We start from the raw sequence: 19,986 nt of genomic DNA, 5'->3' as shown, positions 1-19,986 counted from the left end.
TTCTAGCCTGGGACTATCACTTCCCACAGTTCAGTCTTTGTTCCTCAGGTGTTTCCAGGTATGTTGTTGTTGTAGGCAGAGTGAGGGCCCCCATGATTTCATTTTTCCCCATTTATATCTTCTCCCCACTTGCTGGAAAGCTCTTTTGATGTGACCTGGGTCAAATAGTCCCCATTGTGTAGTGCTATCTCTAAGAGGTTTCTATTGTACACAGTTCCTGGGTTAATCCTTGTGCTTGTGTGCATTTCCTCAATAAGCCATTAACATTGTTTGGCCCTTTTACTGTTGTACCTGAAAGGCTGCTTGTGGGTGTTTTCAACCTCATGTTTCAGTAACACATACATAGCCAAACTTCATAACTTCACATACAATGATAGCACATACAATCCAACGAGATATTACAATCTAGTAGATCAAGACTTTTAGAATGACACCTCACAAGGCATACTTTGTATAAAGCATAGCCTAATTACATGACAGTGGTAAATATTGGGGTGTCATCTCTTTACTGTTTGTTGTTATTAAATGAAGCAAAAGACCTCATAAAATCAATAAAATAAAATATATCTTATGAGTTTAAGGAATCAAGTTCTGGGAGGTTCAGTGAGATTCAGTGGATTTGGGGGTCTCTTTGCGAGTTTGGGGCTGGAGTGCAGTGAGATTCAATGGGATGGGGGGGTCTCTCTGAGATTTAGGGGAGCAGTGACATTTGGTGGGGTTTAGGGTCCCCAGGATTTAAGATGTCTGGGATTTGAGTAGATATCTCTAGGATCTGGGGTCTCTCTGGGTCTAGGGGGCAGAGAATGCAATGACATTCAGTGGAGTTGGGGGTTTCTCTGGGACCTGGGGGTACAGTGACTGAGTGGGATTTGGGGTCTGTCTGGGAGGCACAGTGAGACTTTGGGGCTGGAGCCAGGGGTAATCCCATCCCTCCATCTCTCCACCTCAGTCCACCCTGGATGGCCCAACCCAGGATCCTGTCCCTAAAAGGTGCTCTGAAGCTAGCAGGGAAGAGTTATTGCCTCCCGTGGCTCATCATGTACTTTCCACAGCCTTTACGCAGTGGGACCAGTATTGGAGGTCTCTCTAGGGATAGAGGTAGGAGGGTGCAGTGTGATTCAGTGGTGCTAGAGGTCTCTCGGGGATCACCCAGCTCTGTTTACTGCCTTGCTAGTGGTGGAGATGCACCCTCACCCTGCCCTCTGTTAGAGGGTGGGAGGATGCTGCTGAGCCTGACTGGCTGTCTGTTTGTGAGCTGGGAGTAAAGAAGTAAACAGAGCCAGGTGGAGTGGTGGCAGAGTCCTTCCCCTGCAAGTATGATAGACAGGCAGATGGGCCAATGATTGTATGGTGCCTGTGTCCATGGAGGAGCAGAGTCCTGAACTAAGAGAAGCAGAAGTCCAAGGAGTTGTAGATGCAGCAGATTTGGTAAAAGATCTTCACCCCTCAACCTGTCTCATTCCTTAAAAATTTTTTCCTGAGTCTCTGACTGCTTGTGCCTCCCCCACGAAACTTTAATCACTGATTGGGTGTCATCCCCAGCTAATGAACACCATGGTGCACAAATTCTGTGTTAACAAATAACTCAGCAAGAAAGAGGACTATTAGCATTAGTGTTTGGGTTGGTGTTATGAAACATGAGGCTCCCTATGGAGGGAGTTAAGTGGAGGAGTGCAGGAGAAGTGCTCCTTCTGCACAGGTGAGTCTTGGGAGATTTGATTTCAATTGTGCATCTCTGTTGTTCGTATGTTGTATTTTAATGATTTAATATTTTAGTTAGAAAATACTGAGATTTCAAGTGAATTGCTTTGCTTGCAGCTGAGCCCTTCAAACCTCAAGACCTTTTACTTAACTGTCAGGAATTGAGAGAGTGAGAGTTGAGGAGATTAAACTAATAATCATTTTCTTCCATCTCTCTTATGATAGTTGAGATTTCTTGAGCCCTATAAAATAGTAAGAATCATATATCTGGACGTGAAAAAGGCTAACACGATCCTGGGATTATTATCATTATACAAGGACTGGTTAGACCTCATCTGGAATACTGTTGCAGTTCTGTGTTTAAGAAAGATGAATTCAAAGTGGAAGTAGGGCAGAGAAGGGGATCAGAGGAATGGAGAATCTACTTTACGAGAGGAGACTTTAGGAGCTTGGCTTGTTTAGCCTAACCAGATGAAGGCTGAGGGGAGATATGATGCTCTCTATAAATACATCAAAGGGATAAACACCAGGGAGTTTTTTAAGCAAAGAGCCAGTGTTGGCACAAGAACAAATGGATATAAACTGGCTATCAAGAAGTTTAGGCTTGAAATTAGACAAAGATTTCTAACCGTCGGGGGGATGAAGATCTGGAATAGCCTTACAAGGAGAATATTGGGGACAAAAAAACCTAACTTGTTTTAAGACTGAGCTTGATAAGTTTATGAAGGGGATGACATTGCCTGCAAGGGAATATGGCCCATCCTCATCTGCTACAAGCAAATATCTCCCAGACTGGAGATGGGACACTAGATGGGCAGGGCGCTTAGTTACTACAGAGAATTCTTTCCCAGGTGTCTGACTGGTAGGTCTCACTCAGTGCTCAGGGTCTGATTGATTGCCATATTTGAGGTTGGGGAGGAATTTTCTGCCAGGTCAGATTAGCAGAGACCCTGGGGGGTTTTCACCCTTCTCTGCAGCATGGGTCATTTGCTAGTTTAAATCATGATTTGAAGACTTCATTAATTCAGCCAGAGATTATGAGTGTATTACAGAAGTGGGTGGGTGAGGTTCTGTGACCTGCACAGAAGTGGGTGCGGGAGGTCAGACTAGATGATCACAATGGCCCCTTCTGTCCTTAAAGTATATGTATGAGCAGTATCTGTAGGAGCACTCTTGTTATTGTTATTATAGTTTTCAGGAGAATTAGATATAAGTTCTTCAGTACTAGAATGATGGAGTTGAAGACCAAAAAGCTGGGGTTTAAGAGATGCTTGTCATGCCTAGCTGTATTCTTGGCATCAGACACATAAGCTAGATCTCTGGCATGCTTGCACAATGGTCATTCACCATCAAAACATTCAGTTTGCTGTACTCTCACAATGCAAGCAAAGAAAGAGAGGCAGAACAGGCTTCAGATAATTTTACTCCAAGAAGCTTTGTTAGTGAAGTCTTCTGGAACAAAGGAACTGCAGGTTATGGATAAGCCCCCTACACCAGCATTGGTTTTGAATATGTCTGGAATGAAGAGAGTTAAGTCCTCCTCTTTGATGCTGAGCATCAAGGGAAGGATCCAAAGAGTAAGACTACTCAAGCTCTTATAGGGTTGACCTCTGTTACTAGAGCCAATCCACCAGAAAATGATTGGACTGTTATGGTGAGTAGAAGTGTCATTTGTGTCGGCCTCTTCTTCAAGAGCCAAACCATGAGAAAAAGACCCATGTAATCCACTGATCTTCAAGGAACAGGATTGGGCAAAAACTCTTTTGGTAGAGTCAGAAAACATTCCTCTAATCCAATTGTTGGGTATCTGGATGAGTCGGTTCCAAAGGAAGAGTAAAAAACCTGCTTCACAGACTCATATATCAGACTAGTATGCATCTACAGTCATAGGCATTGACTACGTGGGTGCTCTGGGGCTGGATCATCCATAGGGGGAAAATAGTGGGTGTCACTGGAACAGGAATCAGAGAGTTTATTAACAGATTCAAATGCTGGGAAGGGGGTCATGGAGGTGAAGAGTAGGGAGACTGGGGGAGAAAAGGGGTAGGGGCACCTCTTAGCACAATATTCTCCCTTCCTGTTTGGGCCAAGATCTGGGGAGTCCCTTGCCCCTGCAGAGTCTGAGTCCCCCATCATGCCTCCACATATGAGCTGGCATATGGGAGCCTTACACCTCTGGAGGTGTCTAAGCCCCTCTTGCTACCCCCCATGTGTGTGCCAGGATCTGTGCCCATCTACCCCCCCCCCCCTTGTGTGAGCTAGGTTCTGGAGAGGCCCTTCCCTGCCCCCCATATGATCCAGAATATGAGGAATTCCTGACCCTGTGGGTGGGGCGCTAAGAACAGACATACTTCATACATATCACAGGATCTAAAGTACTCAGGATGGGGATGGGAACACCCACCGAGTGAATGGAGCAGTTCACACATCTCAGAGGTTTTATTCATCTCCATGGGGTGTTCTCATTCAGATGATAACACCCCATTGAGATGAACGGGCCACTTCACTTCTTTCAGAGCCTCCTTTGTGGAAGATGGATGTGCAGGGAAGCCCTTTTCCTCCTTCATCTATCTGTCCTTCCTGTTTAAAGGATGATATTCTAAATGCGCTAAAATTCACATGCTTGCAGGGCTTTTCTTGAAATTTGCTATGCATTGTCAGGGTGCAGAGAAGGGCTAGTGAGCTAAATTTGCAAAAACAACAAGGAGTGCAGTGGCACCTTAAAGACTAACAGATTTATTTGGGCATCAGATGCAGCTGAAGAAGTGAGGTTTTTTACCCACGAAAGCTTATGCCCAAATAAATCTGTTAGTCTTTAAGGTGCCACCGGACTCCTTGTTGTTTTTGTGGATACAGACTAACACAGCTACCCCCTGATACTTGAGCTAAATTTGGTGTCATTTGAGCCAGGGGTTCTGAAGACAAGCTTTTTAAAAAAATAAAATAAAGCCATTTATCAAAAAGTTTCTAGGTGTTTTTTTTTTAAACCGAATTAGAGTTCAAAGTATTGCTGCGATGCAGGGTGAAATGGTCTCAATCAGTTAATTTTTACCCAAGGTAGTGGAGAGATAATTTTTACCCATGGGGGGAGGGATAGCTCAGTGGTTTGAGCATTGACCTGCTAAACCCAGGGTTCTGAGTTCAATCCTTGAGGGGGCCACTTAGGGATCTTGGGCAAAAATTGGTCCTGCTAGTGAAAGCAGGGGGCTGGATTCAATGACCTTTCAAGGTCCCTTCCAGTTCTCAGAGATTAGTATATCTCCTATGGCACCCACTAAATCTTTGGAGGCCCCAAATTGTGAATGGTAATTAAGAACATATTCACTTCTTTGCTTGTGTAGGTGTGCAGTCTGAAAGGATTATAGTGCACATGCACCAATAAAGAAAAAACATTGAGAGGGTTTCTGTGCAATCACTTCATGCATGCATGGGTAGTTTGAGTGAATGTGCTGATGCTGTTGCCCCTGGTGAAAAAGCCACCACTGATTTTTCTAACCCGAACCTTTGTACACCTGTGCAATAAAGATTTAATATCTCATGTTACTTAATATAACATGTTTTTATTTTATGAGGAGGTTTACTATGAACACACAGAATAGTCAGCAGCCAATCTAATGAATATTTTTGTTATAGTAGGTAAGAAGGATCCAGGGCCAGATAACTTTGTATGTCGCCGGGGGCGTGGGGGAAGAGTGGGGGGACAGATAGAGGGGTTGCAGCTGTGGAGGGAGTGGGAAACAATAGTGGGTGGTAGCCAAGCCTTTTTTGAGAAAAATCTGTATTTTACTAGCCTGGGAGGGAGGTGGATGCAAGTGGCTGCTTCCTGATCTTGCAGCAGACTAATGTGATGTTTTCAAAGGCAGAGTGCAGAGGTTTGGATCTGACAGAGCAGGCACCTCAACCACTAAGGGAAAAGAAATATGTGTGCTGCTAGGGTTGCCATCGTGTGAATTCTGGGTGATTCCTGGATCACAAGGTTGCAGAAGTTTGCGGGCAAGCAAGCAGTACACTGTGTCAAAGGGATTGTTGACTACAGTTTGATTTGGGTGGAGAGATTTTGCACACTGTGCAGCATCTAACCAATGACTTGAGTGATCTACCGGACATCGTGGTGATTCATGCTGGTGGAAATAATCTGAGCCTTCTTCCTGGTGTGCATATAGAATGATAGAGATTTAGTACTGGAAGAGACCTAGAGAGGTCATTGTGTGTTTACCCCACACAAAGCCTGAATAAATAAAAAGGGTCAATTAACTCTGGGACGGGTGGCACCTGGAGAAGAGTCAAGGCTGATAAGCTCCGATCCACGATGAAGCCCAGCAGGGCAAGGGGCAGGCTAAACTGCTATAAAACCAGGAAATAGAGAGTAAGAAGACAGTGACTGCAGGACTTCTGTACTGCAGTTGTCTGGCTTAGAGAGGGAAAAGAGGAAACCAGTGGAGAATAGAAGCCAAGAGATCAAGGCCCTTCATGGAGGGCATACCCAGAGGAGGCTGAAGAAGGAACCTGATAACAGCGAGGCAGGCAGCAGCCCAGGGAAACAGCAGCAAGATTTAGGACAGTGAAGACCTTGGCTGCTGGAGTAGCTTCCCTGGGCTGGAACCTGGAGAAGTGGGTGAGCCCAGGTTCTCCTACCATCCACTGGGGAAGTGGCACAGACTAGGATATGGAGCAGAGGGACTGCCTGAGACAGTTTGTCCAGTTGGACTTGATACTGCCCTGGAAGAGGAAAACTAGAGTGACCCGGCCGGAGGGTTAAGTCACAAAGAAGGTGCACCCAGATGATGATGAAGAAGGAGTAACCTGTCCCCAAAGAGGAGAGACTGAGACCATGGGGTGACAATCCAAAGCAGGGGGTGTCAGATTGATGGTGAGCTAATCCCCAAATGAGCCAGAAAGAGGCACCACAGAAGTGGGTAACAAACCCCACGATAGTCATCTAGTCCAGTCACCTGCTCTGAGGCAGGACTAAATATTATATAGACCCTCCCTGATAGGTGTCTGGAAGTTTTAAAAAACAGGTTAGACAGTGACAAGAGATTTCATAACCTCCCTAGGTAACTTGTTCTGGTGCTTAACTATCTTTACAGTTAGGAAGTTTTTCTCTAATGTCTAACTTAAATCTCCCTTGCTGCAATTTAAGCCCATTGCTTCTTGTCCTATCTTCAGTGGATAAGGAGAGGAATTTATCACCCTTTATAACAACCTTTTACATACTTGAAGACTGTTATCGTGTCTCCCCTCAGTCTTCTCTTCTCCAGACGATACTTGTTTTTCCTATTTTAGCGTCCAGTCCTATCCTGTTTAAATAGATGTTTGTTACGTTACCTTTTTGGTGAAAACTAAAACAAAAAGGGTACTTAATACTTCAGCCATTTCTGCGTTTTCCATATCTCATACAATGTATGAGAGCAGATTTGGACCGCATCGTAGATTTGTGTCCAGGAGCTGTGATAGTTTTCTCTGAATTGGCTGGGGTGGAAGAGGGGATTGGTCTTGGGGAGAGGGAGGGAGGAAGGAATGGAGCAAATGAATGAGTTCTATGGGAATCTCTTTTATATCTAACTCTAACCAGGATGTACAATAATGGTGTGTATAAAGGTTTTTTCTTCCACTTTGCATCCATCTTTGAAACCTGGTGGTGGATGTGGGGGTGGAGAGTGGGCTTGGGGAGAGGTAGTGTGATAAACTCAGGACAGACAGCTGCAAGGGAGGGGTAGGAATTAGTCCCAGAGGGTTAAAAGGCCCTCCTCCTTATCAACTGGGAAGCAACTACAGGTCAATCAGGTTCAGCTGAGAAAGGGTTACCAAGGTAGCAATTAGAATCAGCTGAGGGGGAGCTACCTGAGGTTAATTAGGATCAGCTGATTCCAACTTAGGGCTGCCTGAGACCTTTTTAAACCCTTCCCGGGGAGGGGGGCAGAGCAGAGAGAGAAGGAGCCCTGCTGCCAGGAGTGTTGGAGCAGCAAGACAGCGAGCCTCATCAGGAGGAGAGGCAGTACTCTCTCCCACAAGGGAGTAAAAATACTCTAAACAGGAGATATGGGGAGTAGAGTGTCCCAAGGGGAACCGCATTACCCAAGCCTGTCTTACCAGGGCTAAAAGCAGCAGAGGCTGGGGAGACTGAGAAGGTGCCTTGTCACACTTGGTGTTAGGAGTGGGATGGGAGTGAGACTTCGTGGCAAAGCATCTCGGGGCAGGGTAAAACACCCCCTAAAAACAAACAAACAAACAAAATGGAGGATGTAGTGAAGGCATTGGTGCAGGCCACTGTGGCCCAACAAGAAGCTACCAGGGTGCAGATAGCTGCCCAGCAGGAGGCAGTGCGAATACAGCAGGAGGCAAATCAACTACTGATGAGCCAGGCGGCTCAGGATCAAGCTACCCTGCATGAGGTTGTGAACCAGCTAAAGCCCCTGACCACCCTAATGCACGGCACCCATGGGACTCGGGCCCTGGGGGCAAGACACTACTTACAGAAGATGACAATGGATGATGACATGGAGGCATGTCTCCTTGCGTTTGAGAGAACAGCCCGGCGGGAGGCCTGGCCCCAAGACCAATGGGCCAGTATCCTGGCTCCTTTTCTGTGTGGGGAGGCACAGAAAGCATATTTTGATATGACAACAGAAGCAGCTTCAGATTACTCCCAGCTCAAGGCGGAGATCCTGGCGAGGTCTGGCGTGACGACAGCTATAAGGGCACAGTGGTTCTATGGGTGGAAATACCGAGTCAACAAAGCCCCGAGGTCCCAGCTGTTTGACCTGATCCATCTAGCCAGGAAGTGGCTGCGCCCCGAGACCCACCGGCCGGAGGAAGTCGTGGAAACCATAGTTGTGGACAGGTACATGAGAGGGCTACCGCCGGACATACGAGGATGGGTCAGTCAAAATGATCCCTCCTCCTATGATGAGCTAGTTGCCCTCGTAGAGAGACATCTAGCAGCGCAGGAACTTTCTCGAACCACTGGGGAAGGGAGGTGCCAGAATAGGAGGCAAGTCTATATACCAAGGGCACGAGTTGCCGTAGCTCCGGGCCGAACTATGGAGGGGAGGAAGGAGGCCAAAGAGCGGCCAGAGTACTCGGAGGGACTTGGGGACTGGGAGAGAAAGACTCAGGGGGTAAGGCCTCACAGCCTGAAAAATAAGGGGCTGCCCCGAGCAGGGTACCGATGTTATGCATGTGGAGAGATAGGGCATATAGCTGCCCAATGCCCAAACCTAGAGGAGCCCATGCAAGGCGACCTGGGAAATCTAGAAGAGCCATGTGACCTGATAAATCTAGCAGGGGTAGCAATGGTCCCTCATAGATATACTAGGCGAGTTAAAATGAATGGTATAAAGACCACCACGTTAGTAGACTGAGGAAGTGCAGTCACGCTGATCTCGGGAAAGCTGGTCGGGTATGATCAACTATCCCGGGCCAAGTGCACAGGAATATCCTGTGTCCATGGGGATATCAATTACTACCTGACCATCCCAGTAAAAATAGAGGTCCTGGGAAACCCCACTAAGGTGACGGTGGGGGTGGTCCCGAAACTCCCCTACCCAGTCCTCATAGGACGAGACTTCCTAGAGTTTGGTAGTCTACTTCCTGGAGGGGAGTCAGAAGAAGATAACAACCCAGAGAGCAATGGGATGGCCTTGTGTCTAAATTAATGAAGGATCTATGTGCAATGCAATAGAACATTGAAGAACATGATACTAAAGGTGATGATCCTCCATAGTCTGTTATATGGCGGCATCCTGGACATTGCCAAAGAAAGTTGGGAAGAACAGCCGAACCCAGGGAGAAACCTCATCGAGCATGTGTTGCAGATGAAAGACAGGATAGCCCAAGTCACCTCCATAGTGCGGGAACACATGGAGAGGGCACAAGGGGCCCAACGACCATACTACAATCACCAAGCGACGATCCGAAAATTCCAGGTGGGAGATCGGGTAATGGTGCTCGTACCCACAGCAGAGAGCAAGCTCCTGGCCAGAGGGCAGGGGCCATACGAGATAATAGAAGCCATTGGAGAGGTCGATTACAAGGTCCGACAGCCTGGACGCTGGAAGCTGGAACAAATCTATCATATAAACCTGTTGAAACCTTGGCAAGACAGAGAAGCTCATGTGGTCACTCTAGGGTCACCTCCTCCCGAGAGCAACCCGCCTGGCCAAGTGGGAATATCCCCAGAATTGACCCCTGACCAACGAACTGAGGTGATCAACATGATCAAATGCAACCAGGACATGTTCTCAGAAAAGCCAGGCAGGACTACTGAGGTTCACCATCACATCCTCACAGAGCCTGGAGTGAAGGTGAATGTCAAGCCATACTGGATCCCGGAGGCGAAAAGAGAAGAGATCAAGACAGAAGTCAGGAAAATGTTGAAGTTAGGGGTCATTGAAGAGTCTCATAGCCAATGGTCAAGCCCAGTGGTCCTAGTACCTAAACCGGATGGCAGTATGAGGTTTTGCAATGACTTCCGGAAACTGAACGAGGTGTCCCAATTTGATGCATACCCTATACCCTGGATAGATGAGTTAATTGACCGACTGGGGAAAGCACGATTTTTGTCCACCCTTGACCTGGCTAAGGGTTATTGGCAAATTCCCTTGGCCAAGGCCGACAAAGAGAAGATGGCCTTTTCAACACCAGAGGGACTGTATCAACACACTGTCCTCCCTTTTGGTTTACATGGGGCTCCTGCAACTTTCCAGCAGCTCATGGACAAACTGTTGCATCCACATGGCAAGTATGCAGCCGCCTATCTTGATGACATCATTATACATAGTCCAGATTGGGAGACGCACTTGGGGAAGGTGGAAGCAGTCCTGGACACCTTGAGGAAGGCGGGGCTGACTGCAAATCCCTCCAAATGTGCAATTGGGCTAGCAGAAGCCAAATACTTTGGGTATATAGTGTGGAGAGGTGTGGTGAAGCCCCAACTCAACAAGTTAGAGGCAATACAGAACCAGTCCAGAAGAAACAGGTCAGAGCATTTCTGGGGCTGGTTGGGTACTACAGGCGGTTCATCCCGCACTTTGCCACCAGGGCATGCCCACTAACAGACCTAACGAAAGCCCGTGGCCCGGACATAGTAAGATGGTCTAGTGCGTCTGAGGAGGCTTTTGCAGATCTGCAGACCGCCCTCTGCACCGACCCAGTGCTGGTAGCTCCAGATTGGGAGAAAGAGTTTATCTTGCAAATGGATGCCTCTGAGGTTGGGCTGGGAGCGGTTCTTTCACAAATGGTTGGAGCAGAAGAACACCCAGTCCTGTTCCTCAGTAGGAAACTCCTGCCCTGGGAACGTAAATATGCCGTAGTAGAGAAGGGATGCCTGGCCATAAAGTGGGCCGTAGAAAGCCTTCGCTACTACCTACTCGGACGGAGGTTTACCCTTGTCACAGACCATGCCCCTCTGAAGTGGATGCACCAAAACAAAGAGAAAAATGTGAGAGTGACAAGGTGGTTCCTGTCGCTACAACCCTTCCACTTCAGAGTACAACATAGGTCTGGAATCAAGCATGGCAATGCGGATGGCCTTTCAAGGGTACACTGTTTGCCGACCCAAGTAGCCCAACCCTGTAGTGTTGAGCAGGGAGGGGGGATATGTGATAAACTCAGGACAGACAGCTGCAAGGGAGGGGTAGGAATCAGTCCCAGAGGGTTAAAAGGCCCTCCTCCTTATCAACTGGGAGGCAACTACAGGTCAATCAGGTTCAGCTGAGAAAGGGTTACCAAGGTAGCAATTAGAATCAGCTGAGGGGGTTAATTAGGATCAGCTGATTCCAACTTAGGGCTGCCTGAGACCTTTTTAAACCCTTCCCTGGGAGGAGGGGGGGGGGCAGAGCAGAGAGAGAAGGAGCCCTGCTGCCAGGAGTGTTGGAGCAGCAAGACAGCGAGCCTCACCAGGAGGAGAGGCAGTACTCTCTCCCACAAGGGAGTAAAAATACTCTAAACAGGACTGGTGGAGATACGGGGAGCAGACTTCCCCTGTGTCCCAAGGGGGACCGCATTACCGAAGCCTGTCTCACCAGGGCTAAAAGCAGCAGAGGCTGGGGACACTGAGAAGGTGCCTTTCCACAGTAGGGAGTGAGGTCTATGGGAATCTCTTGTGTACTGCCCTCAACCCAGGCTAAACACACCCCTTAGCCTGTGATATCCTCCTCCATAACAATAATGTTATTGGTCATAACCCGGAAATACTGCCCTAACAAACCAAAGATTAACTGTATGTCAATCACAATAATAAACATGAGGATTGACTATTACCAGGCTGTGGATCAGTGCCCTGGCCCTGCTTTGCTATCTCTCCATGCTTGTCCTTGTATCCATCCCCAAAGAGGTCCCCAGAAAAAGGTCCCAGAACATCCTAACCCATCCTGCTGAGTGGGCTGATTTACTGTATTTCATAAAGATAAAGTAGTAGTATGCACTCATCCAAGGTTCTTACCCTCAGCTATATCCAATATTCATATAAATCAGTCTATAATTTTATGTGTTCCTTCCCAAATCTCACATTTAGGTTGGTGATGTTAGATTACGTACAATATATGTTAGGAGTGCATTAGCCTATATAGACAGAACTAAGCATTTCAGACAATCTCCTAACTTGTTTATCTTTTATAAAGAGAGTAACAATGGTAGGTCTGTACGAGTGCAAACACCTTCCAGATGGGTTAGAGTGACTATGTATTAAAGAGGCTTGTAGTTTAAAGGCGATCCCTTTTCCTAGGGGAGTTAGAGCGCATCCTACCAGGGCTAAGGCAGCTTCTATGGCAGGGGCCAGCAACCTTTCAGAAGTGGTGTGCAGGGTCTTCATTTATTCACCCTAATTTAAGGTTTCACATGCCAGTAAGAAATTTTAACCTTTTTAGAAGGTCTCTTTCTATAAGTCTATAATATATAGCTAAACTATTGTTGTATGTAAAGTAAATAAGGTTTTTAAAATGTTTAAGAAGCTTCATTTAAAATTAAATTAAAATGCAGAGCCCCCCGACCGACAGCCAGGACTCAGGCAGTGTGAGTGCCACTGAAAATCAGCTCACGTGCCGCCTTCAGCACACGTGCCATAGGTTGCCTACCCCTGATCTATGGCATTCTTCAGACACATTCCTTTAATAGAAATTTGTAGAATGGCAACATGGAGTACTTTCACTAGGCACTACACATTGGACTTAGAAACTAAGTTAGAAGGAAAAATTTGCAAGGCGGTCCTGCAATCATTATTTAGTTAGGACTCTGTTTTTTCTCACCCTCATGGGTCAGAATTACTGCTTATTAGGCTACCCTGTGGGTGGGAATATGCAGAGAATACTCAAAATAGTAATCAGGGTTACTTACTTGTAACTGGAGTTCTTTGAGATGGACTCTTTGTATTCACACTCACCGCCACCTTCCACACTTCTTCAGAGTCCTACTTACCAAAGGGACTGGGGTCACGGGATAAAGAACTGAGATGATTGGAGTGCCACAACCCTTTTATACTCTTGCTGTGGAACATTTGCTGAGAGAAGGAGTGAGGGAGATGTGTGAATGCTCCAACTGGTGCTGCTAGTTTGAGTTCTACCATTCAGGCTGCACCAGTCAGAGCATCCCATGAATATGGATATACAGAGGCCATCTTGAAGAACTCCAGTTACAGGTAAGTAATCTTCATTTTTTTAGTGCTGAAAATGGAGATCTTGCAAAGTGACAGTGTGATGGCCTTGTTGTCTAATGGAGGAAAGTTGGAAAAGAGGATTATCCATCTGCAAATACTACTTATGGTTGGGGGAGGAGTCTCCAAGTGGTGAAGCTGCTTCTTTGTGACCTGAGACTTTAGTTCCAGTCCCAACTGGGAGAGATTGTTCTGAGCACAATAAAACAAAATGTTTTCAACATGCCTGCAAGAGATTTGGTGGCTGAAGATTATTCAGAACCAGTCCCTGGTATTAGTTTTGAAAGGTTTATGTAGTCATATGCAAGATCTGACAGGACTGGTTTACCTACTCAGTTTAATCACACAGATATATTGGTCTAATGTTGTAGTACACAGAAATATGTCTAAAGATGTAGCATATGGAGGTATCTGACCTGGCATGCTGAGGATCTTGGCTTAATGGTGAGAGTGGGCACCAAGTATGCCTGGTGCTAAACCATGTCTTTTTTATAAATAAAGCTGAATTTTAAAAAGAATCATGATGTTTATGGTCAACCTGAGATGTCTGCCATATTTGATGGGATTTACTGAATAACAATGGCAACGTTTGAAAGGTAAGTTTTTTAACTGGTTTAAAGCAGGCAAAAGGTTAAGAAAATGTGAAGAAAATCTTTTAAAACTTAGTTATATGGCCTTTGGGTCCTTGCAGACCATAAATAATGCTTTCTGAAATGTATCCTTCTGACTACCCTGAGGGCTAGTAGACCTCACAAGCTTGGTGGGTCTGATGGGTTTTCCTTTCAGCTTCCTGATTCTAATGTATGTGATACGGGATTGGCCAGAGCTTACCCAGCTTAAGTAAAATAACCACAGAAAAAAAGATGTGAAAATAAATCTGACAGTGTTTTAATCACTGTTGTGCAGTTCAGAAAAAAGCATTAGATGCCTAGCATTTGAGGACACAGTTTCTCATATTTAATTATCATGTTTCAGATTAATTCACTTAACATGGGATCACACATTGCTTTCTTCTAAATGCCATCACACAGAAACAGTTGGTGGACTTTACGGAGCAACTGGAGAGTGATGAACTGAAGCTGTTGTTTAAGAGGATATTGTTACAATGATTTTTTTCTCCTGCAAGAGAATTTAGCATTCCTGGATATTCTTAGTTTTAAAAAAATATAACTAAAGTAAAGTGTTCGTTGAAACACCACCATATACCTATGTGCAGACTGGCTAATTCCTAAAGTTTTATATATGCTAGGGGTTCTCAACCTTTTTCTTTCTGAGCCCCCCCAACCATGCTATAAAAATTCCATGGCTCACCTGCACCACAACTGTTTTTCAGTAGATTAAAAGCCAGGGCCAGCGTTAGGAGGTAGCAAGCAGAGCAATTGCCCAGGGCCCCATACCATAGGGGCCCTGCAAAGCTAAGTTACTCAAGCCATGGCTTCAGCCCAGGGCAGCGGGGCTCAGGATTCGGCTTTCTGCCCAGGATTCCAGTGAGTCTAATGCTGGCCCTAGTCTCTGGTTTATGTTGGTGCCCCCCCCCTGAAACCTGTTCCTGGCCCCGCAAGAGGCCCCAGACCCCTAGTTGAGAACCAGTGATATATGTCACATCTAGGTCCTTCATTTTATCACTGTTAATGTCTATCTCATGCAAAACCCTAGTCTTCAAAAGCAAAGGAGCATGTAAAAGTGTAGTGATTGAGGATTTTCTCATTGAAATAAAATGTGGCTGATATTTTAAAGCCAGACTGTGTAAATTCTTATTTGTTTTTAGACATGTCACAATGCAGAACAAGTAAACCCCAAAACCTTTACCTCTGCTTTTTTCCCATAAGGTATTTGCATGAAACTACTCCCAGTCCTGCAACCCTTACGCACACACACAAAAATATCCTCTATATTTCAGTGAGAAGTTAACTTGTGAAAAAGAATTACTTGTGAATATGTGTTTCAGTCAGGCCCTCTTTTTGCTCAAGTAAACAGACCAAGATTGATCTGAAAAAAGGAAGAGGGGTGCATATTGCATGCAAATTCCAACGATAAGTATACTAGATTTATAACAATCCTCTAAAGTACAGGATTATTATGTGTAAGTGATTTTTTAGCCCCAGCACCTTAATTTAAATTGCATGGAATTCCGATGTTTAAGTGACAAATTCCTATTCTCTTAAAATGTTGCCATTGGGCAACAACCTATCATTATGTTTTAGTGAGTGACAATCAGTTCTGTACGACATGTTGCTGGTTAATGTAATTAAAGAGGAGCTGGAAGTGCTAGACACAGTGAGCACTCAAAAAAACCAAGCTGTGGCTATGAGAATTAATAACGGTTTATAATTTTAATGAAGATAATACTTATGTGATGTAATGTGCAAAAATGAGACACTGAATCCCATACTATTGCTGTTTTATTAAAAACAAAAATATAAAAATAATAATTTTTCACTGAAATGTGACCATATTCTGTCTGATGTAATTTTGTTTGGAAACTGGCGAGTTTTTTTGCTGGAGAGGCAATAGATAGAAAATAGATTTTGTGCCATATGCAAATAAAATATTTGTTACTAAATCTATAAATATATATGCTCTTTTCTTAGAACACAACAGTAATTTAAAATTCTCTTTGCAGTGTGGTTGCCTAAAATTACAGTAAATTGAAAACTTTCTCCAGGAGCATTGAGTCAATTGATCCTTTCACTTTTTTAGCTTTAGGAACATTTATTACAAATTAGGTGAAAGATACATTTATTCAGCAGAAAGATACATTTACTGTTAAGTAATGGGGTCCAACTTATTTTCAAGGAATACAGAAACAAGAGGTGGTGTGTAAAAGGTTGGATGATAACTCCATCGTACAGAACAACTACTGTGATCCAGACAGTAAACCACCAGAAAACCAAAGAGCCTGCAACACTGAGCCTTGCCCACCTGAGTAAGTACTATGGACAAATGGTAATTTATCAATTAACGGTCAAGGCAATCATTTATTTTATTTCTGTAGAAAAATCTATGGAATATTTACTTTTGGCCAAATGTGGTATAAAATACAATTTCCTGGTCTTGTGTTAGGATCCCATATTACCATGCAGGAGACCTGGGTTCAATTTCTGGTGTCGGCGTCTTGCTCTTCAGGCCAGAAGAAGCTGGGTGAATGGTGGAGGCACTATACTCTGACCTAGATGGGGCCCTGTTTGATTAATGAGCAGCATTACTAAGCCCAGAGGAAAAATGTTTCTTGGAGTATCAGGGAGTAACGGTGTTGGTCTGTATCCACAAAAAACCTCAAGGAGTCCTGTGGCACCTTAAAGACTAGCAGGTTTATTTGGGCATAAGCTTTCGTGGGTAAAAAACCTCACTTCTTCAGATGCATATAGAGTATGGGGAGTCATGCTGAGAATAGAAATGAGGGACACCTTTAAGGCTCCAGCATTGGCACAGAGGAATTTCAAGGTGAGAGGGAGAATTAACAGTCAATGTCTTTATAATAATTCTTATACAGTTAAAAGGTCCAGTAGATATTTACATTATGATCTAAGAGCTTGCTGTATTTTCAAATTCTATCAAGTTAAAATTTGCGATAAGATTTTCAAATATGATGCAATCTATACATAAACTTTTAGGCTGGCCCTGCCATCTACTGGTAGGGTGACCAGATAGCAAGTGAGAAAAATTGGGGCCGAGGGTAGGCGATAATAGGCGCCTATATAAGACAAAGTCCCAAATATTGGGACAGTCCCTATAAAATCGGGACATGTGGTCACCCTATCTACTGGTAACTTTTTTATCAAGTGACCTTTACTGACCACCATATGGAATGATATGGACAGGATTTGGACTGCTTGGCATCTAACAGGAGGTGATGAGTACCTTATAGGATTAGGTTCCACAAAGCTCATTTATTCATGGAACAAAATGTGGCAAGGAACTAGACCTCAAAAGGGATCAATTTACTTTAAAGCTGTAAGAAACAGGTGAAATATTTCACTTTGAAAAAATAGTTATAGTACATGTGCAATAGCTCCTTTTTATGGTTATTGAGATAATTAAAACTTTTACTGAAACCAGTGAGAGAGATACAGCATTTTGTCTCTTCATATAATTCTGCTATACCATGGGGGACTGGTGATGCAGCAAAGGTCTTCAGAGCCTCTGAGGAAGAAGCAGAGATTTAATCACAGATAAGTCTCTGTGTCCTCCTTGACTGCCCCACAATCCAGAGCATCAGACAGGCATCAAATCTGTTGCCAATGTCGAGACACTGACTGAACCACGATCAGATCCTTTATCTTTCATCCCTCCATTTGGCAACTGGCTTTCTTTCTTCCAAGAAGCCTCGTCTGGGATAACCTCAGACTGGTAGGTATTTGAGATAGTAAGCAAGGAGTATCCCTTTCAGTTTCAAGGTGCTCAAACCTCTCCACCCTCTTCAGGGACCCTTTTTACAAGAGACTGTTGAAGGAGAAGGTAGTCTTCCTTCTACAAATGGGAGCAGTGAAGAAAGTGTCCTTAGAGTTCAAGGGCTTTTATTCCCCCTACTCCTTAATCCCAAAGAAGAAGGCAGGGCCACAGGGAGGCCTGTCATCTATATTTGACATCTCAACACATTTAGCTGTCATTTCAATTTCTGTATGGTTACCGTAGCCACTATAACTCTTCCATTGGATTCTATGAACTGGTTTGTGGGTTTTGATCTGCAAGATGCATATTTTCACATTTTGATACATCCAGAGCACAGAAAGTACATGAGATTCCTGGTGGGCACATCTCACTACCATACATAGTTCTACCGTTCGGCTTCGGCATCTCCATAGCTCTGTGGGTCTTCATGAAGGTCCTGGCTGTGGTAGCAACTCATCTTAGGAGACAAGGAAGCCCTTTTCTGGACAATTGGTCAATAAAGGGAAAAATTTCCACAAGTGAGAGACTCTATTTATATAATTCTATACTGATCTCAACTCATGTGCTTATCCCATGAAGGTCAGCACTGGTGGGCTCATGTCTCTCAGGTAAAGCGTTATAATGCCTTAAACAAATGCCAGAAGGAATGAAGTGATTCCGTTTTTCAGGACTGGAGGCTAGGGATAGGATACAGAGGGACCTAGACAAATTAGAGGATTGGGCCAAAAGAAATCTGTTGAGGTTCAACAAGGACAAGTGCAGAGTCCTGCACTTAGGATGGAAGAATCCCATGAACGGCTACAAACTAGGGAGCAAGTGGCTAGGGAGCAGTTCTGTAGAAAAGGACCTATGGGTTACAGTGGACGAGAAGCTGGATATGAATCAACAGTGTGCCCTTGTTGCCAGGAAGGCTAACAGCATTTTGGGCTGTATAAGTAGGAGCATTGGCAGCAGATCAAGGGACATGATCATTTCCCTCTATTTGGCATTGGTGAGGCCTCATCTGGAGTACTGTGTCCAGTTTTGGGCCCCAAACTACAAAAAGGATGTGGAAAATTTGGAAAGAGTCCAGCGGAGGGCAACAAAAATGATTAGGGGGCTGGAGCACATCACTTATGAGGAGAGGCTGAGGGAACTGGTATTATTTAGTCTGCAGAAGAGAAGAATGAGGGGGGATTTGATAGCTGCTTTCAACTACCTGAAAGGGAGTTCCAAAGAGGATGGATCTAGACTGTTCTCAGTGGTAGCAGATGACTGAACAAGGAGTAATGGTCTCAAGTTGCAGTGGGGGAGGTTTAGGTTGGATATTAGGAACAAAGTTTTTCACTAGGCAGGTGGTGAAGCACTGGAATGTGTTACCTAGGGAGGTAGTGGAATCGCCTTCTTTGAGGTTTTTAAGGTCAGGCTTGACAAAGCCCTGGATGGGATGATTTAGTTGGGGATTGGTCCTGCATTGAGCAAGGGGTTGGATTAGATGACCTCCGGAGGTCCCTTCCAACCCTGATATTCTATGATTCTATGATCAGGGAGGTATTAGATTCCAAAACAGTGAGAGCATATGTTCCTCAATGGAGATTTCAGACAATGACAAGCAGCTCCAAGCAAACCCCAGAACACCAGTGATGACATACCTAAATTCATGGGGCATATGGCAGCATGCACTTATGTCACACAATATACTAGATCTTTGTCCTCTGCAATGATGGTTGAGATCAGTATGTCTACCCAACAGGCACAGCATGGATCCCTTTAGAACTCCTATCATTAAATTGGTTGACAGAACCATTTCAAGTGTGCAGCAGAGTTTCTTTTTGCATGCTTCTGCCTGCCAAGTCTTTACTAACAGATGCCTCTTCTCTGGGATGGGAGCATATCTCAACCAACTGAAAGTCCAAGGGATATGGTCCCCTCAGGAAGCCATCCCTCACATAAATATCCTATAACTCAGAACTATATGACTGGAGTTCAAGACTTTCCTGCCCCTTCTTTGAGGCTTAACAATCCAGATGTTGATGGACAACACCACGGTGATGCACTATACCAGCAGACAAGGGGGAGCAAGATCCTTCCCACACCATTAAGAAGCCATGCATCTTTTGCACATCACCCCGGTACCTCCCTGTAGCAGAGTGGTCACCCACTCCTGTCCTGAGGGCTTAGAACAGCCCAGCAGAGGGCTGTGGCTGGGGCAAACAGCTCCCAGGCTGATTGGGGAAGTAGGCACAGCTGGGAGCCATGCCCCA

At 45.0% G+C, this 19,986-nt stretch overlaps 1 protein-coding gene across 1 annotated transcript in view; it reads left to right on the top strand.

Annotated features, from left to right (window-relative positions):
- ADAMTS6 (ADAM metallopeptidase with thrombospondin type 1 motif 6) overlaps positions 1-19,986 on the top strand; it is a 311,564-nt gene that overhangs the window by 259,803 nt on the left and 31,775 nt on the right. The window contains exon 21 of the mRNA XM_039545681.1: positions 16,148-16,277. Coding sequence (XP_039401615.1) covers positions 16,148-16,277 — 130 coding nt within the window. The remainder of the gene's footprint in view (positions 1-16,147; positions 16,278-19,986) is intronic.

This window comes from Mauremys reevesii, linkage group 6 (genome assembly GCF_016161935.1).
Source record: "Mauremys reevesii isolate NIE-2019 linkage group 6, ASM1616193v1, whole genome shotgun sequence".
In the NCBI taxonomy this organism is placed as follows: domain Eukaryota; kingdom Metazoa; phylum Chordata; order Testudines; family Geoemydidae; genus Mauremys; species Mauremys reevesii.
The sequence above is the reverse complement of the archived record's forward strand: the minus strand, read 5'-3'. Positions and strand labels throughout refer to the sequence as shown.